The following is a 25,056-nucleotide window of genomic DNA, read 5'->3' as shown; positions in this document are numbered from 1 at the left end:
TTAGCCTGATCTTCCATGAATGTGAACATTAAAGCTGCCATCTAAGTGGGTGGCAGCAAATTCCACAGGTTAACTACACTGACATTCTTCGGTCCTGAATCTCCAACCTTTCAGCTTCATTAGATAAACACAAGGTCCGATGTGATAAGAGATGGGAGTAAAACTTCTCTATCCATTTCCTGCATATGGTGCTTGAACCTAGACACCCCCACTCTGTCTCCCCTTACTCAGGTTCTTTTCTCACAGGGGAACTGCTCCACCCTCTTGACCTTGGGCAGGTTCCTATCTCTGAGCCCTATCTTGCCTACCTCACAGGACTGATTTGAGGATCAAACAAGGGAAAGATGTATGTAACTAAAGAGAGAGGGAGTGAAGGATAAAAATGATTTATTATTATTATTATTATTATTATTATTATTATTATTACTTTTTCTGCAAGTTGTTGTGCGAATTAGCCATCACAATTCAGTGGCCCCTGCTCAGCCAACGCGTTCTCATAATTGCCTCCTCCTTATAGTTATTTTAAAGAGAATAATGAAGATGCAACTCAAGGCCACCAGCCCTACTCCAAAAACAGCCAGCAAATGCCAAATCCATCGTGCACAGGTATGCTTCCCGAAAGCTGTGTATTCTGCAACAAAATTCCCAAAGTTGTTTTTGAGGTGTTTCTCTGGGAGAATTCTGCAACTTTAAAAGAAGCTGTTTTCAATATCCTTTTCAAACATCATCTACAAGAATAAAAAGCCCTTTAAAAATAAACAAACATACCTGGTAAGGATTCCTGAAGACATCAGGGATGCCATCCATGAAGAGAATATCCCACATCAAGAGGCTGTAGAGGGTGCTGAACGTAGATCCTTCGCCATGAATCCCTGAGGAATTATCACAGCATCACAATCATGAAAGCCACTACAGGGTATTTAAGTTGCCAACCAAAAATTGTTACCTCTGACACCCAGTTTATCAAACACAAAGCTCTAAGATGCACAGAGTACAACCCAAAATGATTTGAAAATCGGCAATAATGGGGACTTCTGGGAGGAAACACTAGTTGTTGACTGCCGACACTCCTGTTGGCAGAGATAATTATGTGGTGATTAACGATAACCAAGACATAAACTTGCTTGTCATGCCCTCCCTTTTTGAGATAGTGAGACCTGGGATTATCCTCACATGCTCTGAAGAAAGTCGTTTGTCACACTGGACACAATAATTTTTTGTGTAATCAATTTTTATTGAAGGTTTTCCACATAAGATACTATAAAAATAGAGGGGGGGAGATGGGTAAAGGAACAGAAAAAAGAAGGGAAAGAAGAAAAAAGGAAATTACTAAATCTTCCTTCTTTGGTGTCATTTCTAGAAGGTGTTGTAAGTCTTCATAGAACTGATCGATTTCAGTTTCTTCAGAAGCAGTAGTTGGTGCATAAACTTGGATTAAAGGACCCCTGACCATTAGGTCCAGTCGTGACCGACTCTGGGGTTGCGCGCTCATCTCGCATTATTGGCCGAGGGAGCCGGCGTATAGCTTCCAGGTCATGTGGCCAGCATGACAAAGCCACTTCTGGCAAACCAGAGCAGCACACGGAAACGCCGCTTACCTTCCCGCTGTAGCGGTTCCTATTTATCTACTTGCACTTTGACGTGCTTTCGAAACTTGGATTACAGTGATGTTAAAAGGTCTGCCTTGGATTCATATTGAGATCATTCTATCATTTTTGAGAACAAAGTTGGTTAAACAGTTCAAAAATGTAGAAAATCCAAATTCAATGTAGTTTCTTCTTTTTACCACTGGTGTCGCTGTTTGCAATTTACAGATCCTCCTGTCTCTTTAATGGCATCGATTTTTCTCGTCTTTAACTCCACCTCTCGTTTTACTCTTTCTTCTTCATTCCTCTTCCTGTGCTCTCAGAAAGACAAGCCCATTTCAAACACACGCTACGCCATTTTCCAGACCATGTGAGTCATTTCTTAATTAATACTCCCAATTTATACAGTCTCTTTCTCTTTCTACTTCTTTCTTTCTATTTTCTCTTTTCTGTCCCTTCTCCCTCGCTGTATGCCCTGAAGTTGTGATGCACTATAGTATACTTCTTTTAACTGGCTCTTTTTTGTCCCAAACTGCTACAGTATTCCTGTTATTTTCCTTTTCTTATTGATATTTGTTTGTTTAGTTATCCTGTGATGATTTACATATAATGAGCAGGATTCCGGTCAAGTTCTTATTAAAATTCTCCCTTTGTCGGTACTCTGCGTCCTGTTCTTTGGGATGTGAACATGCAGTCTTTTAGACCACCGCTGTCTGCGTTTCGTCTTATCGAACTGTGCAATCCAGATAAATTCCCTTTTAGCCTCTTTATCAATCCTTGGTGGACTTTTAGCTTATTGTTAGGGATTAAAAAGCTGGAAATTACCCTCGCTTAGCTCCTTCGGGTCTCAAGACTTACTGCCGGGGGTTGCTCTCGTCCTGGTGTCTGGCGTTCTCCATCTTCTCACCTCTCTTATGACGCGAGTTCCGGAAAACCCTTTCTGACACCACAGGATTTTCTCGGTCTTGGGTCACCCCCTAGACCTTTCCGGGGTTCGTGTAGCCCTCACGTTGCCCCCCCTTACCCCTTTGGCAGCTTCTTTGTCTGCGGAGCTCCCGCAGAGCTCACCCGATTTGGAATGCGAGGAAACCGGAAGTCCTCAATCTGATAATTCTATCAACTGTTTGTCCAGTAATCATCGCATGGTACCGATGAGAAATGAGGCATTCAGCAGGATTTTTGCCATCTAATTTTTGCCAACTAATTACCATATGTCAGTTTCTTTAGTTCTTTTGTTCCACATTTTGTTCCCACACAGATAAGGCTGAGTTTCGTTTTTCACATATAAACTACGGAGAGCTAGATGTTATAAGTTATAGGTTTAAGTGAGAATTAGAACTTCTTGTCAGTTATTACCTTTTGTATTAATCTGTGATTAAGGTAAGCTTTTCCCCCTTGGTTTTAACCTTTAAAAGGAGGTTAGTCGGCCTGGTGCCCTAATTTAAGGGCAATTATGCAGTGCTTTAGAGTCTAATGGATGTTTCTTGCTTGAGATGCTTCTCTACCCCCCAGAAAACTTCTTTGTTCTTGGGGTGACAAATGTCTTCTTCTAAGCATGTGAGGCTAACTCAAATGGGAGTTTTGGTAACCAAGATATATAATGATATATAACCCAGTTACCTTAAATTACCACATAATTATCTCTGCTGACAGGAGTGTCAGCAGTTGATGCCTAGTCCGCCATCACCTTCTCCAGATGTCCCCAGAGACAAAAAGGTTTTGGATGCGGAGGAGCATCTTAGGAGCGAGAAACCGCCATCGTGCCCAGATGTGACATAATAGCCCTCAAGGTTAGCCTTCAGGGCATCAGGTCAGCAAAACCTCCCTTCTTTCAACTACTTTAGAACTTGGAAGCAATTACAACTTGGGTGACTTAAGTGCCAGCTAATTTTCCGGACACAAGATGATTGCTACATAAGAAGAGGCATTAACAAAAGGCTGCAAAACAAAGCAAAAAGTTTGTCTTAATTATTGGTGATTAAGAAAGTTTACGAACAGAAAGTCGGCCATGATTTACCACTTCCTGGTGATTCCATTCTGTGAGGAAATTATCTGTTCCCTAGTATCTGGCAGGGGGCGGGGTTTGTGAAGGAGGGGAAGGAGCTGCACTGAAACTGCAGAATCCATAAAACCTCCTCGCTGTAGGGCGTTTTTAACCAGCTTCAGCTTGACCGCAAGTTTTTTCATACATTGGTTACCTTGAGGTTTGATAACTGTAAAGCATGCTTACATAAGGCTGAGGTCAGGGCCTGGTCTGGAAGCTTAATGGCGGAGTGGGAATTTGAACCCTGGTCTTCCAGGTCGTAGTCCAAAGCCACACTGGCTGCTTCTTGGTCACATGGCAGTGTGACAGAGCATGGGGAGGGAGGGGCAGAGTGCTGGCTGATAGCTTTCTATAGCAACGGCCAGCCATTACCTTGATCAAAGCCATGCTGCTTGTAGTGGGCTAATGCCAGCTCCTCGACAGAGCACACCACAGTGGAGGGCTCAAGGTCTTCTCCCGGGTCTTTGCCACCGACGTCTTCCATGATAAACATAGACTTCCCCATTCCAGTCTGTGGGCACAGCTTTCCTTTGATGGTAACCTGAGCAAATCAAAACTACTGTATTGATGTTTTTACTTTTGCTACTACAACACCATGCTTTTTCCCAGTGTGTCACCATGCTATACAGTCATTTAGTAAAACTCAATATATCCAGCTGGTTTATACCAACTCAGACTATTTACTAACCCCCCTTCCAAGAGAGACTCTTTTTCTAACTGCAGGCACACGATGGGTTGAACTGGGAACCTTTTGCATGCAAAGAGCAGGTGCTACTACTGAGTTATCTGAATGGGGCAATATGCCACACACAAAAACACTTCCTCTGGGATCATGTTAGTTTGCATCAAATAATTGCTACCACCCTGCATTGTGACAATAAAAGCTCCGGCCCTGCATCCTGCACCCCCTCCCCTAGCTCCTCCTGCTCAGACTTTTCCCCTGCCTTCAGCCCTGGCTCCTGCCTTGCAGCAAAACCCCATAAACCGCTGCCCCCTTCCCCTGGGTCACTCTCTGGCCCCACAGCCTCTGCCACCCATTCCTCAGTGCCCTGCCAGTCCCTGACACATGCTGGGTTCACATGTACAAACACACCACCTTTGGCTAAACAAACCATGGATTAGCATTATGTGTGAACTGGGTGTGAACCATTTTGGAAGCCAAGATGAAAAAAAAAAAAACACAACAGTCTGGCACCTTTCGACATTCCCAATTTATAAATGTACACCAGACCACAAAAGAGAGGCTTCTCCAGACATCTAATAGCTACTCACATGGGCAACATCTTCCACAGAAAGAAGCGGCAGATCTTGGAGGAGATGCCCTATCTTCTTACACGCTGAGGAATTTTGTATCCTCTGGGCTCGCTGGGAGAGGGAGAGTCGATGGCCTGTGCGAACAAATGGGTCCTGGAGACCTTTCCTGATGCACCTGATGGCCTAGCAGACAAGCAAGCATTGCAGAGAGGTGAGCAAATGGACCCCCCCCCCCAACCAAACCAGGAGGGGCAGGTGGATGTCCTCAAGCACAAGTTGCCCCATCCAGGGCTGACAGCCAGATGGAAGGTGCTTGTGGGAGAGGAAGGAGAGAAGACATCACCCTTCCAAGCAAGGTACAAGGGGCAGAGATGGGTGCATTTACCTCCTCTGTGTCTTTCAAGTGCTGGTGCAAGTTAAGAGCCAGGCGATCCCACCACCTTCCTCGGCTGGCGGAACAATAAACGTCTTGGGCCAAAAGATCCTGAAGCTGTTCCACTGCCTCCTAGGGCAGACACGGGCAACGGTCAAAAAAAGGTGTGTAGCTTGGTGACCAAGGGACTAAGCCAGGGATAGCTAACCTGTGGCCCTCAAACCACGCTGGACTCCCAGATCTCACCAGCCCTGGTCAGAATGGTCAATGGTCAAAAGATGATGCGAGTTTAGATATCCAGTAACACTGGAGGGGGCCACACTGACCATTCCTGGACACTGCTGTGAATTGGGAAACTCCTATCTCACTCCTTGCCTCTGCCACGAACTCTCTAGGTGGCCCTGGGGCAAGCTGGAACGCCAGCTTTCTATAGCTGCATTATGGGTGCACTCAAGTAATAGAGGCCTCTCTTACAGGGTCTGTTGTGAGGATTATGGCAAGGGAAAGTATGTGAAGCACTTCAAAGACTTTAATCTGCAATACAGAAAAGCTTAGTAGTAAAACGTGGCAGTGGCCCTGCAACAAAAGTTGCCTGAGTGTTAAGCAGTTTTTTGTCTCTACTTTTAGCAATCTTCAGGGTTTCCACCAAGCCCGTTGACACCTGCCCGCTTGTGCCCTTTTGGCCACAAAGCCTGAACACTGGAATTCGACACCAGTTGCAGCCAGGACAGGTTGGTCCTCTCAGAGCTTCCAGTTGGCTTTATGACTTTGTTACAGAAGTGCTTGTTGTCTGGCATTCCCTGGCCCCAATGGAATACATCTCAATCATTTTTAATTCTGGATTTTTTAATTGCTGTAACCTGCCCTGGGACCTGCTGGTGAAAGGCAGGTAATGTATTTATTATTAATTATTATTAATTACCTTATACATATGTAGTCTCTGCAAGATCTCAACACCCTGGGAGAAGATATGTGTGTACACCCACCCAACAGTGAAACGCCTCAAGTATTCCGGGAGGGCTGCATGGTACCTGTAAAGGGTGGGGGGCCAAACACAGTCTTTGTCATGGAACTGCCCACTCTAGCTGCGATTCCTGTACTGCATGGGGTTTGAATAGATGACCCCCTGGATCCCTTTCAACTCTGCAATTCTATGATTCTATGAAAAAGCCTGGAGATGGGCAATTGCTTAGGAGAAGCAAAAGCTGTAAGACAGCCACCATTTCCTGCAATGCACAGGTATCCCTCCTATTGCTATGTCAGGAGAGAGTCACAGCTCAGTGGTAGGTAGAGGACCAGCGCTGCACACAGAAAGTCCCAGGTTCAATCCCTGCCATCTCCAGGTGGAGATGGGGAATACCCCTGCCATACCCCTGCCTGAGATCCTGCCTAGAGTACAGTATAGGCATTACTGATCTAGATAGGCCAACAGCCTGGTACAGTACAGCACAGCCTTCCGTCTTTCTAGGAAGGGGTTATAGCTTAGTGCAGCTGTTCTCAACGGGTGTGGCAGGACAGGATGGCAACTGTGGTGGTAAGATTCAGGAACAATCAAATAAACACTTAAACATTTCAGTGTGTAGCATGCCACTGGACTCTTTTTGGATATACAACCAGAAACAGTATCCATGCCTTGGCTATTCTTCTATAGTTCTCTATGACATATTGTTGTGAACAAGGATTTTCAACACTGACAAATATGAAAGATCAGAAAAGAGAAAGACTTCTTTGTAGTGATGAGGAGACAAGAGTTTGTCTCAAATTAGACCTAATACAAATGAGATTACCCAAGGTCACACACACCCCTCATTGAGTTAAGGTACATATGTAAGAAGCTTTTTTATAATTATATTTTGGGAAGGATTCATGTTCTTACATAGCTGTATTGCTATATATTTTCTGGATGTCCCATGAAACAGTAGTGTTCTATGTTATAAATCAAGCACTGCTAGGAGTCATTTCTTTTTGTTTTCCAATGTATGTCAATAAAAAAAATTGGAGTGGCCTGAGCAATTTTTTATTCTGGATGTGTAACCCTAAGAAAATATTTTGAGAACCACTGGCTTAATGGTAAGAGCATCCATTTTAAACACAGAAGATGCCAGGTTCAATCCCAGGCATCCCCAGGTCAGGCTGAAAACGTCCCATCAGAAGCCCCAGGGAGCCACTGCCAGGAGCATAGACTAAAGGGAGCAAGATGCAACACTGGTCTGGCTTGAGCTAAGGCCACTTCCGGCAGCCGGTCATCCCAGATCAAATAGGTTGGTTCACTATGAAGTCCAGCAAGGGCAGGGGGAGGAGATACTGGGTGGAAACAGTAGTGAGATGAGGATGCATACAACAAACAATTATCTGAGCTCTGCTGGATTGGAACGAAGGAGCCCCATCTAGTCCAGCAACCTGTTCTTACAGTGGCCAACCAAAGGCCCATCATGGGAAACCAGCAAGCAGAACCTGAGTGCAACAGCAGCACCCACTGCCCACCGCAATTACGATTCAGAGGCCTTCAGCTCTCTAAAATAAAAGACATTAAAAAATTGTCCAGTAGCACCTTAGAGACCAACTACGTTTGTTCTGGGTATAAGCTTTTGTGTGCCTGCCCACTTCTTCAGATTTATTTCGACTGTGCCAGACCAACATGGCTACCTACTTGAATCTAAAATAAAAGAGTTGTCTGTGTTCAGCATAAAAGTAACATGGAAGGAAGGCAGGACTACGTTTTGAAGGCAGTTGGCCAAATATCCAGAGCAGTTCACTGTAACTCTACAGAATCCTTTTGGAAGCAGAAGAGTCAACATGAGGCTGGTTCCCATATGCACAGGGTAAAGAGGTCTTGCAAAAGGCCTCCCACATGGCCAAATCCCATGACAACAAAGACTCGCCAGGGTACTGAAGAAAGCTTATGCCACAATAGATGTTAGCCTTCTCAAAGGAATCTTTTGAACTATGAACTATAAACTGTAAAATGAGGCCCTTCATTATTCCCTTGAATTTCTGGCCAGGAATAATATCCTAAGCTATTCAAGGGCTTTACTGTCAAGAATAAATTTGCCTGCAAGCTCTTTTTCCGGGGGAAATGAAAACCCACTTCCCAATTCACCTCTGCGGAGCTGAGGAACAAAAACATGGAACTGTAACAAATAAACTTATCAATGCTTCCTAGAATACCAAAGCTGCAAACAAAACAGACTCTGGTTTATTTTTAGCAGAGAACATGAGCCACTTGTCAAAGGCAGGCTACACCTGCCCTGGAATCAGCCCTGATCCTGGATGCCCAGGTCTCTGCAGTGGCCAGGATTGCCTTTGCACAGATAAAGCCACTGTACCAGGGGCATCTATTCCTGGAGATGCCTGATCTGTCCACAGTGACACTCACCTTACCAATAGTTACATCCCATTGGATTTCTGTAACACGAGGGGCTGCCTTTGAGAGGTCCTCAGAAATTTCAGCTGTCCCAAGGAGCTGCAGCCTGACTGTGGAACAGGGCTGGTTATAGGGAGCACAAAACTCCCTCATGAGAGCAGCTCTCCACTGGCTGTTTCTGGGAACAATTCAAAGTGCTGCTTATGACCCATAAAGCCCTTATGGCTTAGGCTCAGGCTATTGGAAGGACTGTATTCTCCCACATGAAGCTGCCCAGCTCTTCAGGCAAGGCCCTTTTCTCAGTCCCGCCTCCCTCCCAGGCAGGGCCAGCTCTAGGTAGACCCCCGGTGGTGCGGTGCGCCAGGGCTTCGCCGCACGGAAACCATGCTGCGCCCTGCGAGGGCAAGGGCGCTGGAGCGATCTCCGCCCCTCAGCACCAGGGTGCGCGACCTGCTCGAGACTGCCCTGCTCCCAGGCACATCTGGTGCAGACATGGGAAGAGGGACTTCTCAGCGGCTGCTCCTAGACTCTGGAAAGCCTTTCCTGGAGAAGCCAGATTGGCTCCTTACTTCTTGTCCTTCGTCCATAAGGTGAAGACTGCTTTATTCCTGCAGGCTTTGGGGAAATGACTGTTTTAAAAGAAAGGGCTTTTAATAGTGCTGTGCTATTTTTACATCTTTTAAATGCTATTATAGTTTAATGACTTTTTAAACTGTATCTTATGTTTTGAACTTTTGGTGTTTTATCCATGATTAATCGGGGGGTCACCTTGAGTCCTGCTTCTGGCAGAAAGGTGGGAATAATAATAATAATAATAATAATAATAATAATAATAATAATAATACAGAAATGAGATCACACTTTGTTTCAGCCCCCCCCCCCGCTTTTTTGAGTATAACTTGCATCAAGCCGTAGCCCACAAATGTGTTCACTGCAGATCACCCCCCTCGCCTCCTCCTGCTCCACTCAGCCTTCATACCACAAAGAAAAATGTTCCTTCAACTCCTGCCAGCTTTCTTTGGCCACCTCATAGAGTCTGTGCGCCTCCTTCCAGTTCCCACGAGTCACAGCCACAGAGATGTCGTTTGACAAGTACGCAGCACTGGCATACCTAATAAGAAATAATAATAATAATAATAATAATAATAATAATAATAATAATAATAATAATAATTTAAAGCAATTCTTTCAAGATGAAGGCCACCATCTTAGAACAGATGATGCTGTAGCATTTGTTTATGCAATAGATTTATATCCCAGCTTTTAGAGATGAAACCTTTCTTCCAAGGTGCCTCACAATTATTAAGCAAATTCACACAACAGATTTTAAAAGATAGTTTTAAAACAACTACTTAACAATAAAGATTACTACTATAGCAGCAGCCAGCAATTGAATTAGAACAGCATTCAGCCTGGTAATTCCTCAGAGTTACAGAAGGATGTACCACCATAATAACAGCCACCCAACTAAGATCTGTAAAATCTACCTTCCCTTCCTAAAGCACCCCAGCCAGGTGCCCTTCAGGTGCTTTAGGAAGCAACTTCCATCAGACCTAGCTGACACAGCTTGATCTGCATCTAGAGAGCGCCAGGTTGGGGAAGACTGCCTACAATTATGGTAAAAGTAAAGAGAGCCAGTGTGGTGTAGTGGTTAAGAGCGGTAAGACTCCTAATCTGGGGAACCGGGTTCGCGTCTCCGCTCCTCCACATGCAGATGCTGGGTGACCTTGGGCTAGAGGTGGTTGGGTAAGTGGACCTCAACATATGAACGTTCTTTTCTTTTCCACATACTGTGGGTTTCAGATATTTAATGTTTAAATTTGCATGTGGCTTTTAAATTTGCATCACTGTCGGAACAATCAAATACCAAAACATTTCAAAACATAATATATCAACATATTGATCAAGTCAATGGCCCATCTAGTCAAGCATCCTGTTCTCACAGTGGGAAAGCTGCAAACAGGATCCGAGCAGCAGAGCACTCTTCCCTGACAATCCAAAAACCGACTCAGTTGGATTAGAGGAACATTGCAACATTTTAAACTCATCATAAAGCAAACGTAGCAATTCATGAGAAACATGTCAATGGATGGAAGGAAGGAAGGAAGGAAGGAAGGAAGGAAGGAAGGAAGGAAGGAAGGAAGGAAGGAAGGAAGGAAGGAAGGAGAGGAGGAGGAGGAGGAGGAGGAGGAGGAGGAGGAGGAGGAGGAGGAGGAGGAGGAGGAGGAGGAGGAGGAGGAGGAGGAGGAGAAGAAGAAGAAGAAGAAGAAGAAGAAGAAGAAGAAGAAGAAGAAGAAGAAGAAGAAGAAGAAGAAGAAGAAGAAGAAGAAGAAGAAGAAGAAGAAGAAGAAGAAGAAGAAGAAGAAGAAGAAGAAGAAGAACTACAGCAAGAAGGGGGGAAACAGTATCCAGGGCCTTCTGGATGCCTCCCTACCGGATGAAATCATCCCGATCCTGGAAGATCTGGGTTTTCCTGTTGACTGTGTAACTGGGGAAAATCATGCGACCCATGTTCACCATGAGGACGGTGGAAAGTTGTCCTTGGCCACCACTTCCAGCTTCTTCATCCTCCACTAGGTCAGTCAGGGAAAAGAGCAGCAGCACCCGTGAGAAGACTGTCTGGGGAACTTTATGAAGCCTGACGGATCTGCCAGCCACATCTTTTGCTCTGAGGAGTATGCAACAACAACAACAAGGAAAAGGAAAGTCAACATGAACTAAACACCCTCAGGTCTTCTACAGAGATGCTTGCTTAGAATTATGTCCCAGCGTCCAATGGGGCTGACTCTTTAGTAAGGGATTTTAAAGTAAAGGATTTTAGCCCCTAAACCATGTTTTTTCAACTGCTTCTCTGGCAGATTACTAGGCTGCCAGGGAAATTCACAGCTTAGGCCAGGGGTTGCCAAGTGGTTTGGTTTTCCTTTACCAAACCCAGGCCCACTATACCGTGCAGCCTACAAAATATTAATTCAAGAGATTGTACAGGACTCTAGCCCCCTTAACGTGACGCCAACAACTTAACAAAATGGTAAGTGACCAAATGGTTTAGGGACTGAATCAGTTTTTCCCTCCCCTCAGCAAAGCACACACAAACCAGGAAAAGGCAATATTCCTGTTCCAAATTTTATTTAAAAGGTTAAAACAAGACAACTTAAAAACCAGTGCACATTTCTTAAAGAGGTTAGACAGGAAAATAACAAAAGTACATAATTTTCCTAGCTAATACATATGTATAGATCAGAGTTCCAATACATGAAGTCGTAGGGTGACGAGGGTCCGCAGACCACTCCCTCTCACAGCCTCAGGCTGAGCAGAGTCCTTGGCAAGCTGCAGTTTGCAAAGTGCAAAGTTCCATTACCGGAGCAACTATTCTTATCCAATTTGCCCCCGTGGGGTTCTGTTTTTGAACCAATCAAATAACTGGATTAATTAAGACTTGCCAATGACTTTAGGTGTAAAGCATAACTCACAGCTGACCATAGTTAGGCAACTAAGTGGACCCTGGAATGTCTGAGGGTGACTCCTCATTTCTTCTCAATCTAATTGATGTAGGACAGACCTTCAGGTGGAAAAGGGTCTCCTGATCTTTTTTTGACCTATTCCACATCCTCCTTTCGCATACCACAGCCCAGCTATTCGAATGTAAGGTAAAGGTAAAGGGACCCCTGACCATTAGGTCCAGTCGTGACCGACTCTGGGGTTGCGCTCATCTCGCATTATTGGCCGAGGGAGCCAGCGTATAGCTTCCAGGTCATGTGGCCAGCATGACAAAGCCGCTTCTGGCAAACCAGAGCAGCACATGGAAACGCCGTTTACCTTCCCGCTGTAGCGGTTCCTATTTATCTACTTGCATTTTGATGTGCTTTCAAACTGCTAGGTTGGCAGGAGCTGGGACCAAGCAACGGGAGCTCACCCCGTAGCAGGGATTCGAACCGCCGACCTTCTGATCAGCAAGCCCTAGGCTCTGTGGTTTAACCACAGCGCCACCTGGTAAATCAGGGCTAATCAGATAACAGATGGGCCTCTTTACAGCTTTGAGGCAATTAACTCACCTTCTACAAAAAGACTAAATGTGGGGGGGGGGGAGAGAGAGAGGGTAGAGACTGGCTCAAAGAACCAGTTTGCATTCTTTACTATGGAGTTTCCCCTTTCTCCCATCATGCCCCACGATAAATGAACCAAAGTTTCTATAAGTTCTATAATTCCTATTTCCATGACAGCATCTTTTACTGAGGTTGCAGAATCCAGCTGTACCCTGGATGGCCCTGGTGCAGAATTCTGGTGTTTTTATTTCTTCATTTTAGCAGGGAAGGCACTCAAAAGTTAAGTTACCTTTTCAGAATCACATTCCCAACGCCGGCTTGGTTCCTGCTGAAGACTGAGCGCTGTTTTGACAAGTGAAGGAAATCTTCCAGGAGCTGCTGTTTCTGTGCATTTGGGTTTGGCAGGTGGAAGACCTTTGCTAAGGTTTTCAGCTCAGGGGCAGAAAGCAAGTCAAGAGCCTCAGACAGATCTTCTAATTCTGCCTCTGCAGGTACACAGGGGGAAATGGAAGAATAATGCAAGTGACTCCCCGTAGATACCCAAGTCCTTTGCTACATGGAATTACAAAGAATGCCACACAGACATTGTGTAAGTTACGACACATCCTGTGCTTAAAGCCTGAGGTTTTAGTGCCTTATTACACACACACCACACATATTTGTTGGATGTCAAACTCAGCCAAGAGCATAAGGTCAAACAGATTCCTCACTGGCCTTGTAGACAATTTCATTGTCCAGGAAGTAGGATCAGCCATTTTAGATCTGGTCCTAACCAATAGGGATGACCTGGTTAGTGGGGTAGAAGTGGCAGGATCATTAGGTGGGAGTGACCATGCTCTTCTGGAGTTTATTATACAGCGGAAAGGAACAACCAAGCATACTAAGACTCAAATTCTAGACTTCAAGAAAGCCAACTTTAATGACAAAAGGGAAGGGAGTTCATGATGGTTGGGAATTCGTTAAAAGGGAGATATTAAATGTACAACTTCAGGCAATACCAATGAGACGGAAACATGGAAGGTGCCTAAAGAAGCCAGAGTGGCTATCTCAAAAACTTTTAACTGAGTTAAGATTTAAAAGGGATATGTACAAAAAATGGAAGAAGGGGGAAACCACCAGACAGGAATTCAAACAAATAGCCAGCACGTGTAGAGACAAAGTCAGAAAAGCTAAAGCACAGAATGAACTCAGGCTTGCTAGAGAGGTTAAAAGCAACAAAAGGGGCTTTTATGGGTATGTCCGTAGGAAAAGGAAGAACAAGGAAACAGTGGGGTCACTTAGAGAAGATGGTGAAATGCGAACAGGGGACAGAGAAAGGGCAGAACTCCTCAATACCTTCTTTGTCTCAGTCTTCTCCAAAAAAGAAAACAATGCTCGACCTGAAGAATATGGAGCAGATGATTCAGCAGGGGAAACACAGCCCAGAATAAGTAAGGAGGTAGTACAAAAATACTTGGCTAGTTTAGATGTATTCAAGTCTCCAGGGCCAGATGAACTACATCCAAGAGTATTAAAAGAACTGGCAGAGGTGATTTCAGAACCACTGGCTGTAATCTTTGAGAATTCCTGGAGAACAGGCAAAGTCCCAGCAGACTGGAGGAGGGCAAATGTTGTCCCTATTTTCAAAAAGGGGGAAAGAGAGGACCCAAACAATTACCGCCCAGTCAGCCTGACATCAATACCAGGAAAGATTCTAGAGCAAATCATTAAGCAAATGGTCTGTGAGCACCTAGAAAGGAACGCTGTGATCACTAAAAGTCAGCATGGGTTTCTGAAAAATAGGTCATGTCAGACTAATCTGATCTCATTTTTTGACAGAGTCACAAGCCTGGGAGATAAAGGGAATGCTGTGGATGTAGCTGGGCATGTTTAGCCTGGAGAAGAGAAGGTTAAGGGGTGATATGATAGCCATGTTCAAATATATTAAAGGATGCCATATAGAGGAGGGAGAAAGGTTGTTTTCTGCTGCTCCAGAGAAGCGGACACGGAACAATGGATTCAAGCTACAAGAAAGAATATTCCACCTAAACATTAGGAAGAACTTGATAGTAAGAGCTGTTCGACAGTTGAATTTGCTCTATGATTCTATGATTCTGTATTATAAACCGTGCTATGAATACCACAAATTTAAAAAGCTATTTGTGGTGGAGGGGCAGGAAGAGACTAATTTACAAAAGGTAAGCCGACCAAGAGATGCTAAGAAGGACAGAGTACAAGCTGCAGGGGCTGTTTTGGGGAAAGCTTTAAAGGTCTCTCCTGATCCTCTGAGGAGCCTGTGGCCCAGTCATTCAAGTCTGGTGGCAGAGGCACCTGATTGGTGTGCAGGGCATGAGATGCAGGCTCTGAAGCTAGCAGATCCCACCTGGGAAGGACCAGGCAGCAGATCTGCCTCCTCATCAGGGCTACTGTTGTACTCAAACCCCTCTCCCCAGCTATGTGATCCTTCAGTGGGAGATACAAGGGACTGAACCCAAGATGCTATGCATGCAAAGTATGCAGAGTCTCCTGCCTATAATTTAAGCTGAAACCCAGCAAACTGCAACAGGGCATTTCACATTGACTTGTGTCCGTGTCCTTCCCACCTTGCAGATTTGGGGCAGGTAACAAGACCCTGAGGAATATCAAGGAGAGACAATACAGGCAACTCTCAACTTACACAGGGGTTATGTTCCAGGGATCGCGTCTAAAGCAATAATTGCATATAGTAAAAACACCCAATGGTGGGTGAGACTGCCAAAGTCTTTCCCCCCAGATGTCTGTTCCCTTTCCATCCCCTTTTATTTATTTATTTTTATTTTTGCCACACAATTTCAATGTGTGTATGTTGCAAGTTACCTGCAGTACAAAACTGAAGGCACAAAACATCCCAGTCCTACGCTATCTCTACAGGTGAGCAGGAGTGGCTGAGATCTTCCTGGATTGTACCATTCCAGAGTATATGCAGGGAGGTCAACTTTTTGAATGCTGCCTATGTTTAAAACAACCCCCAAAACTCCTATCTTACAGAAAACATTATTACCTCTCCCTCTCCCTGATGTTTTGTTTCCTTTTCATATGGAGCTACTTTTTAATCTACTCCCTCCTCTAACAAAAAACCCCACCTGCCGTGGTGCTGTTCAGAAATTTTATTCCTCATTATTTTATTCCACATAACTGTCATGCAAACTTTTAACACATACCTGACTGCAAGAATCCTGTTCCAACAAGCTCATTGATGTATGATGAGAGATCCTCAGCAATCTCCAAGTATACTATCTTGTTCGTTTTTATCCAACTCCGCTTGCGTTGGAAAAGTCTGACGTATAACTTCTGAGCGCTGGCTGCAGTGGCATCATAAACCAGGAGAAGGGCAGAGAAAATTCTAAAGGTGCTTTCAAAGTCAGGAATTGCATCTATGTCTACACCAGTGGCTCCCAAACCTTTTCAGGCTCCTGTCCCCTTAGTTCCATACTCATCCCCAATGCCTCCCACCCTACCCTATAGAAAGCATTATTCAGAACAGATAATAGCTCAATAAAATTCAAAACAGTAACCATCAATGGCACAGTTAGTCAAAATCCAATCAAAACTATTTGGTTAAATTAATCCAACAAAACAGATGAACTTGATGCAGTGCTACTAGCTCTTCTTCTGGTAGTCATTTACAGCTTCACCACTGCCCTAACACCCACTTGCCTCTTAGTGCCCCTCTAGGTAATTCCACTTCCCCAGGGGGAGACACCACCCACTTTGGGAACCATTGCAAAATACTTGGAAGACACACAGCAGCTTTGCTGTCAAAAGCACATCAACTGGCCCTGATCAAAGTCCAAACTCATCCCCAACTCTTTTGATATGTGACTTTTTAAAAAAAAATGCTGAACAATGGTGGCTGCAAAGCGCACTGGGATTGGCCCTGCTCAGGAGTTCGGAAAGCGGGAATCGCATCACTGCCGATAAGCTGCAAATCCTGATTGGCTGCACTCAGAACTTCTATCCCAGCAGAGACTGCACCTGGCGCCAAATGTAAAAGGCACCCAATATAAGCCCTGCTTGCAAATCAACAACCAGGAGTGCGCTCTGTGGTTCCTGGTTCCAGCCCATGATTCAAAAGGAGAAAGGAAAGAATCAGGATCCCAATTATTGCCTTTCAAGTCAGGTCACCTGACATCACACAAACATCTGTAACTGACAAGTGGGAGGCCCTTGCCATCTGTCAAACTGACCAGCAAGGGGTGGGGGAGCTCAGGATCTAATCCGCCACTGCATCCTGTTCCGCATCCCTGAGATTTATCTAGGTTGCTTTACTCACTTACAACTGGGGTTTTGTTATATCTTGCCATTCTTATCTGCCTGCTCCTTGGTTTTATATGAGATGGGGGGGGGGGTTAAGTCAGAAAATGACTACTAATTCATTTTTCCTTCTGGTTCTTAAACTTTTTTCACTTTTCCCCAACATTTCCCTCCACCCCAGGGTGTCACAGAATTTCATGCAACCTTCTACTAAGAGGAAGAATATACTCAAAGCCCAGGTTGTCATTTTCCCAGTGGGGATGAGGATCCTTTGATGTTCTTCTCCCTCTGATGCTTCCCAAGTCAAAAAGCCAGAAATAATGCTGATTTTACAGATCATCATCCCTCTTTCTTACTTCTCCCTTCAGCAGTGGTATTTTAAGATTTAATATACCATTTTGTCCTGCCATTTTTAAAGAAAGCAATCTCAGTGGCAATATTACAGTAAAGCAAAACAAAACATCCTTTTCTAATTTGGGAAGGAGCCTGCTGGAGCAGATTCCTGCTCATCACGGGAGACCAAATAACTGAAGTTGCAATCAGGATACATGCTTACCTGAGAGGAAGACATACCAAAAACATACAGAAAGTCACCAGCACCAAGGATCAGGCCTGCTTCCCAAAGTGGTCATTCAGGTGCCTCTAGGAAGCCCACAACCTGGGAAGCTGAGTCTGAGTCAGACCATCGGGCCATCTAACTCTGTATTATCTATGCTGATTCTTTGTGGCTCTCCAGGATTCCAGACTGGGGTGTTCCCCAGCCCTACCTGGAGATTTCAGGATTGAGCCCACAACCTTCTGCATTCCAAGCAAACGCGTTTTCACCTTTCTTCAGATCTCACCTTGGGACATGAACTCACTTAGATGGCTTTTAGATGATCCCTGAGCCTCAGTTTTCCTAATATGTAACATGGGAAAAATAATATCTGCATACCTAAGAGGGAGGATTGGAAGACAGGCATTGATCATGAATGGCTTTGAAAGCTCTAAAGCAGTGTTTCTTCTAAGTACCCCACATTATATTCACCTGAGAAGGGATACGACTCAACTCTTCAAAGGGGGAAGCAATTTGGGAAGCACTGCTCTCTAAAGCAGGCACCCCCAAACTTCGGCCCTCCAGATGTTTTGAACTACAATTCCCATCATCCCTGACCACTGGTTCTGTTAGCTAGGAATCATGGGAGTTGTAGGCTAAAACATCTGGAGGGCCGCAGTTTGGGGATGCCTGCTCTAAAGCATCAACCTTCTACCTTGGGTCCCTGGACATTGGTGGACTACAACTCCCATTATCCTTGACAATTGGCCTCTCTGGTGGGGTATGATGGGGGCTGCAGTCCAACATCATCCGGGCATCCAAGATTGGAAACAGCATCTTTATGGTATCATGAAAGTATAGCAAGGTTATTAGGTGAAGGGCTAATTACAAACTCTCACTGAGATTTTATTTAAAACATTTCAGGTCACGGTTCCAAAAAGTTCAAAGTGGCTGTCAAAAAGATGAAGTACATTAAAGATGCTGAAACATCAAGATGGAAGTGGACAATGGACACAGATGAGGGACCCTGCAGAGAGAGAGGCAGTCCTTCAGCTGATAAAATCCATGTGGGCCAGGCAGGTAACAAAAGGCATTGGCAAATCGGTTCTGAGTTGGGAAACGCTTCCAACTGCGTTTCAAAACACACGGCTTATAAAACAGCCAATCGCTTTATTGCCTGAGTGGAGCAAGGATTGCCTCCAGGGGATCAGATAGAGAAGACTTACAAAAAGCTTTATTTTTAGGCCACATAAGGCTAATTTGAGCTATGAAGAGAAGAATGTTGTGGCCCAGCAGTTTATCAAAGACTAGGCTTAATGAGGAGGAAAGATCTCAGGGGGGGGGGAGAACTGGAGGCCCATTTGATCCAAAATCAACTTCACTCTCCTAAAGCTCAAAGAGGTCCCTGTGGATCACGCAGAAGCCCTGCTTCCCAGTAGCCCAGACTTGCAAAGCAAAAATTATTGCTCAAGCGGAGTGATCATGTCCTGGTACAGCCTCTTTCCCAGGTGCTTATCTTCAGCCCAACATCAAAGGCTCATAGAGCTGTAAAAAATTGTATCTGCCTCTCAGCAGAAGCCAACCAATTGGGGAGCATGCAAGTTATGCAAAGAGCTCAGCTAACGGCAAGGCTTAACATGTCTGCATACAGGAACCAAGCAGAAGCTGTCTGCTTGGCAAATTCATGTGCTCTGCTTACTGTCTTAAATTCGAATGCCCTGCACATCTTCCCTCTCAAGTAAAAAAAATATTTAAAAAAATCAGGACAAGTGGGGAGCCAACCTGTCCCCATCGATCAGCTAGGGAGGGGCAAGTCCAGTGTTAGAAACTGAGATATAAAAGCTATTTGCCATAGGGCCCCTTAAACCTAGGTAACGGCCAGGTTCATTAATACAGTGGTACCTCGGTTTAAGTACATAATTGGTTCCGGAAATCTGTACCTGACCTAAAGCGTACTTAATCTGAAGCAAACTTTTCCATTGAAAGTAATGGAAAGTGGATTAATCCATTCCAGACGGGTCCGCGGAGTACTTAAACTGAAAGTACTCAAACCGAAGTGTACTTAAACCAAGGTATGACTGTAGAATGTTTAGGTACCTGTTTAGGAGTGTGTTTGGGTTGTTTTTTTGTAAGATTACAAAGCTGAAAATGAATTGTGTATATTGTCAGCTCCAGCTAAAATCTGACTCATGCCATAGCACCGCAGGGAGAAAAAAAGCTGCTGTGTGCCAGTCAGCCAGATTGTGGTGTTGTCAGGCGCCATTCTGGCACCCAAGCATCTTCACTTGGTCGCAAACGACTGATAGCCAGGTACAAAATGTGCCTGGCTAATTTCAAAAACTGCAGGTGCCCCAGTGCTGGCTTCCTCCTTCCTCCTTTTCATTTTGCCTATTAAGATTGTGAACCTGTGAGAAAGAACTGCCTCACACTGCAGCTTAGAAAACAGCAGGTGCTTTTTAAAGTGTTGTATAATATTATTGTTTATTAATCTATGTGCATGTAGTCATCTCCCGCAACCCAACCCAAGAGGATAGCCACCACCTGTCGCTATATTACATCAGAGGTTAGCTGCTGCAACCTCCAACTACCCAAAGGTGGCGCATAGACCAGGCAAGATAGTTTGTCCATCTAGCCCAGGATTAAATAAATAATGACACGGTGTAATATGTCATGTGCTGTTGTATTTACCTAATTTTAAGACCTGCTAAAGAACAGATGATTGTGATTATGTCCTCAAATGTAAAACCACAGAATTCAAAGAGGGTGCATTTTCTTTTTCCCATGACTGTATATGTGAGGGTCACCCCTGAAGATTTTTATACTTCTGCAAATCTTGGGTTTACCTCAACTCTGCTGAGACCTGATTTTCTTGTGCAGTGTGGTTTTGATTCTGGATACGCAGAATTGAGGGCTTGATAGAGATCCACATTAGAATATGGGATATAATATTAGCTACCTGAGAGTTGGTAGAACTTTGCAATGGTGTCCAAATCATGCTCATCAAACATCCTCCGGTCATCCTCATTCTCTATCACAGCCTGCAGGACCATCAGAAAATTCTGAAGATAATATGGTTGCCCTCCCGGGTCTTCTCCACAGCTGAGTCCATTGAGAACCATCTCTAAAATGTTGCTGCTTGGACTCCGAGAATTCATGCTTTCCAAAGGTCCCAAACAAACACAATCAACCACTTCATTTTTTAAGTCCGTATGATCTTCCATAGGAAGTACTTCCAGGTCACCCCCCACAAAAGAGATATCTTGTGTCTGATTGCAACAGATACCTTTCACATTGGGCAACAGAGCCTGTTCACCAGAAGAGAGGTCTGTGGTTTCCAAGTTTGGCAGTGCTTCTTTACTATAAGCTGTTGAACACACTACAAGCTTGCAAATATCAGAATCCAAGTCCTCCTTAGGAGTATTTTGCGCCTTGCTGTCCTCGGTTAGCAGCCCAACTTCACCACAAGCAAGATGATCAGATGGAAACAATCCTGGAGCAGAACCATCACCACCACCCAAGAGCGTTCGTGCATCACCTTCCCATGTGAGGTCCAGGGTTTCTCGTTTGCCTGCAAATCCTTCTTTTGGACTAGGCTGTCTCTGAAGCCTTGAAAAAGGCAACCAGTTTTCTTTCTGTGAAGAAGTGGTGCCTTCTGGAGTCTCCTCTCTAGAGCTGTGACACACATCTTGAGCTGGTTGAGACTTAGCATCCCAAGTAAAGATGCTGCCACCTTCAGCACGACGCTTCCTGGACAATTTGGTTGACAGCCTTCCCAGAGAGATCTTCCCAACTGCCTGAACCTCTGGCTCACCATTGCCCAACAGGAGACTGCTGCCCTTCTTAAAGTATGGGCTCACCTGTCCTCCCACCTCAGGTTTTGTTTCAGAGTTGTCACCTACTAACTTCTCTGGAGTCGAGGCATTATTTGCAAAGTACGGACTGCAACCACCAGGCACATTTTCAACTGATGGGCCTACACTCGCTTCAGGCGCCGAACCAACCAGAATCCTATCATCATCCTGGCTCTTCTGACACACTTCATCAATGTGCTTGTTGATTCTATATCTTGCTACCATCTGCCCACACAAAGGACAGGCGACTCTGGCAGGGGGAACATTATTGAAAAATGAAGCAATTGATGCAGATAAAGGCAGTGTCCCTTCCACACCCGCCCCATGCTTCCTCCTGGCAGGTTTTATCCTCTTCCTATTAAGAGCTGAACTTCTACAAGGCCTTTTATTTCCTGGGAGCTCTTCTTCTGCCATTGCAGGAACCCAAGATAAGGTGAATGTAGGAGCTGCCTCATGCCAACGGAAAAAAAGCTCTTCACATCAAGTTATCAAAAGCATTTTCCATGGCCTTGCCTGCAATGAATAAACGGCAAAAGCGATGGCTTAAGTTTTGCAACAACAACAATAAATTCATAGGTGGTAGGCTTATGAGAAAGTTAAAAATGTTTTGCCATTTTTATTATCAATCAGATGCACACCTCAAATTTCCTCCTAGGAGCTCAAGGAGGCATATGGGTATATAACCCTTTCCCTCAATTTATCAATACAACAACCCTGTGAGGTAAGTTTGGCTGAGAACTGCTGATTGGTCTAAAGTCAACCAGTGAATTATATCACCAAGTGGGGATTGAACCCAGATTGAACCACTAAACAACACTGGCTCTACTTAAGGACATGGAGTGATATCCAAGTAAGCCATAACCAGATGCAATCAACTTACTGTACTTAAGTAAGGAGTCAATGGGACTCCTCTGAGTATCTTACCATTGGGTATCACCTAGATTCTGGAACAATTTGCCAATGAAGCTGTTGGTACTATTGATATTAGGGTATCTTAAGGGATTTAGTAGAGATGCAAAATTTAAACTTGGTTATTAGTTTCTTCCAGATTTTATTCCAAACTGGATTTAATGTAGAAAGTGTCCTAGTTAGTAAAAGCAAGTACACTTAATAAGGAGATTATCAAGTTAGTAATAATTTTTTTAATATGATCTTTAGTTGCTTGAGCTGCCTTTTTGTTTTTGTCTCAACCTCTTAGTTGTTTTCCCATCAATACTAAACCAGAAATATGCAATTCTTTCTTCCATATTCTTCCACTGCTACCCTTGCCTTCCTTTTTCTTGTTCCACTCTGCAAACAATTAATTTGTAAGCACCTTGGGACCAGGAACCATATTTTTAGTCATGTTATCATTTTGTAAAGTACACATGGGTGGACAGACTTCAGGCTTGATGGATATATTTTGCTTCTGCAAAAGTACCTTGAGATTCATCATTCAGGGCCAGATGCAAACTGGTGGGACAGGCAGACATTTAGAATTAAGGGCCAGGGTGCCTCTGAGCACAAGCCCAACCCAGGATTTTGTTTTCAGGATTAGAAGCAATTTTACACTTTCATGCACAAGTCCACTCCTGGTTTTCCTAAATAGCATTTTTCCTTTCAGCAACCAAATTAAAGCTGCTTTGTTGCAGCCTTTGTCAAGTAACCATGAGCTTTCCTTGCCACTCTCCTGCAAATCAGCTGAACCTGATCTTCCTTTTCTGCTCACTCCTATGGTAAAGCACAAAGTACAAGAACTCTTAAATGCTTCTCTGATGCCCTGATTCCAATATAAGCAGATGAAATGTGCTATTCCAATGTGCTATTAAGAAAGTGATCAATCTGAGAAATATTTTTTTAAGAACTACAGTACTATCCCATTTCCCACTCATGTTAATAATTAAGAAGAAAATGAGTAAACAGATTTCTTTTATCATAACTAGGTGCATTCATTCACATTTTGCCTTTTCATTCTTTAATCGCTCACAATTTGTTACAGCCCTGCAATGAGTTAGTTGCAAAAAGTGCCTGAGAATCCCCATTTCAGGAACCAACTGATGGGCCTGTGCACCAAATTAGTGGATTCTCTCCCACCACTAGTGACTTATAATAAGCCAATTATTTATCCTTGTATTTCAAAGGTGGGCACTACTGCACCACCACATTCAAGACACTCCATCAACGCGAGACAGAGGGGAAAGATGCAGACTGTTATACAGTAGTTTGCCTAAGTAGTCTCTTAGGTTCAAATTCTGGCTTAATCATGACACACACTGGATAACACTGGACTGGACAAACAATTAGGCTCAGTCTAATCCAGCGTTTCTCAACCGCTGTTCCGCGGCACACTAGTGTGCCGCGAGACGCTGGCTGGTGTGCCGCGACGTGCGGCAACGAGAAGGGCAATTTGCATTGTCACGTGCCTGGCGGCCGCCAAAATACAACACTGACCCGCCGGAAATGAAGCTGGACGGGTCACGACGCGGGGCGAGCGCAGCTCTCAACAGCCACCACCACGGGAGGGTGGTTTTAGACAAACTTAAAGAAGCTGCCTGGATGAGCTCAACCTGAAACTTGCTGAGCAAAGAATTGTGCTGGCAGAGAAATCAGCGGCTTGTGAAGCCTTATTACAGGAGATTGCAACCAACACAGCAATTGGCAAGTGTTTCTTACAGTCATAATTATATAGTCAATATAGGGCGGCACAGAGTTAAATTTTTTAACTTTTTAAATGGTGGTGTGCCTCGTGATTTTTTTCATGGAACAAGTGTGCCTTGGCCCAAAAAAGGTTGAGAAACACTGGTCTAATCTACAGTACCTCAAAGGGCTCTTGTGAGGACAAAACATGAGGATATAGAGTATAATAATTTGGCCCCAATACTTGGAATGGTAAACACAAAAATGGTCTATACCAAAAGTGACTACTTCTGAACTCAAACCGTTGAACAACAGGCAGAAAACCATATTGTATTGTTATCTTGCAAACCGCCCTGCTCTATGTGGAGGACGGGCGGAATACAAATTAAATAAATAAACAAACCCCTCCCTCCAGCCCTCCTTTCCCAACCCTATAAGGCCAACTTGTATTTGGTTTGTTTAACTTGTGGAAGCGAGAAATAGCTGCTCCCCAAACCTGAGCCGATGCCCTCCAACTGGGAAAGGATCCAGCGACCGAGGCAGCCAGCCTTCCTGGCCTTTGGCTCCTCCCTCCGCACCCCGCGCGGCGAGAAAAGGCCGAGCACGAAGCAGCGCCGCCACAGGCACGCCCCCCCGCCCGGAGGCTCCTCCCACTTCCCTCCTCGCGCGCGTCTTTCTTACTCTACGTTCCACCGTCAGGCGGATGCAATCCATCCCCGAGCCAGGCGTGAGTGGCCGATGTCGGAGCCATGGATCGAAGTGCGGTCTGGGGTTCTCCGTTCCAGCAAGGACGAAACTGGGTGGGGAGGCAGAGACTTAGGTGACCCCTTGAAAGGGGGGCCGGTCCCTTTCCTTATCTACCACTCTGGGGTCTTTTGTTTGCCCGATGTCGTGTTTCATTTTATATTCTTGGTTTGGAGAGAGGTGCAAGGCAGGGCTGCCCTCTTTCTCCCCTTTTTAAAACAGATCTTCATGTTTATTTCTATATTTCCAAATAGAGCATGATGCCAACTCTATGAGTAGAAGAAGCTGCTGGTCAGTCAGACCAGCTTCTCTGTACCCTTATCAGCATCTGAAGGAGTGAGATGTACTGCCATAGTGACAACTGGGATGCTTCC

At 44.7% G+C, this 25,056-nt stretch overlaps 1 protein-coding gene across 1 annotated transcript in view; it reads right to left on the bottom strand.

Annotated features, from left to right (window-relative positions):
- FAN1 (FANCD2 and FANCI associated nuclease 1) overlaps positions 1–24,590 on the bottom strand; it is a 28,531-nt gene extending 3,941 nt beyond the window's left edge. Inside the window, exons 1-11 of the mRNA XM_035130507.3 lie at positions 24,435–24,590; positions 20,428–21,835; positions 15,844–15,984; positions 12,954–13,149; positions 11,056–11,289; positions 9,601–9,732; positions 6,180–6,288; positions 5,270–5,389; positions 4,903–5,067; positions 4,003–4,171; positions 769–872 (exon numbers count right to left, since the gene is read on the bottom strand). Of these exons, the coding sequence (XP_034986398.2) occupies positions 769–872; positions 4,003–4,171; positions 4,903–5,067; positions 5,270–5,389; positions 6,180–6,288; positions 9,601–9,732; positions 11,056–11,289; positions 12,954–13,149; positions 15,844–15,984; positions 20,428–21,736 (2,679 nt within the window). The 5' untranslated portion in view covers positions 21,737–21,835; positions 24,435–24,590. The remainder of the gene's footprint in view (positions 1–768; positions 873–4,002; positions 4,172–4,902; positions 5,068–5,269; positions 5,390–6,179; positions 6,289–9,600; positions 9,733–11,055; positions 11,290–12,953; positions 13,150–15,843; positions 15,985–20,427; positions 21,836–24,434) is intronic.
- Between the last annotated feature and the right edge of the window lie 466 nt (positions 24,591–25,056).

This window comes from Zootoca vivipara, chromosome 13, assembly GCF_965207765.1.
Source record: "Zootoca vivipara chromosome 13, rZooViv2.hap1.1, whole genome shotgun sequence".
Taxonomy (NCBI): Eukaryota; Metazoa; Chordata; class Lepidosauria; order Squamata; family Lacertidae; genus Zootoca; species Zootoca vivipara.
This window is presented reverse-complemented; position numbering and strand designations above follow the sequence as displayed.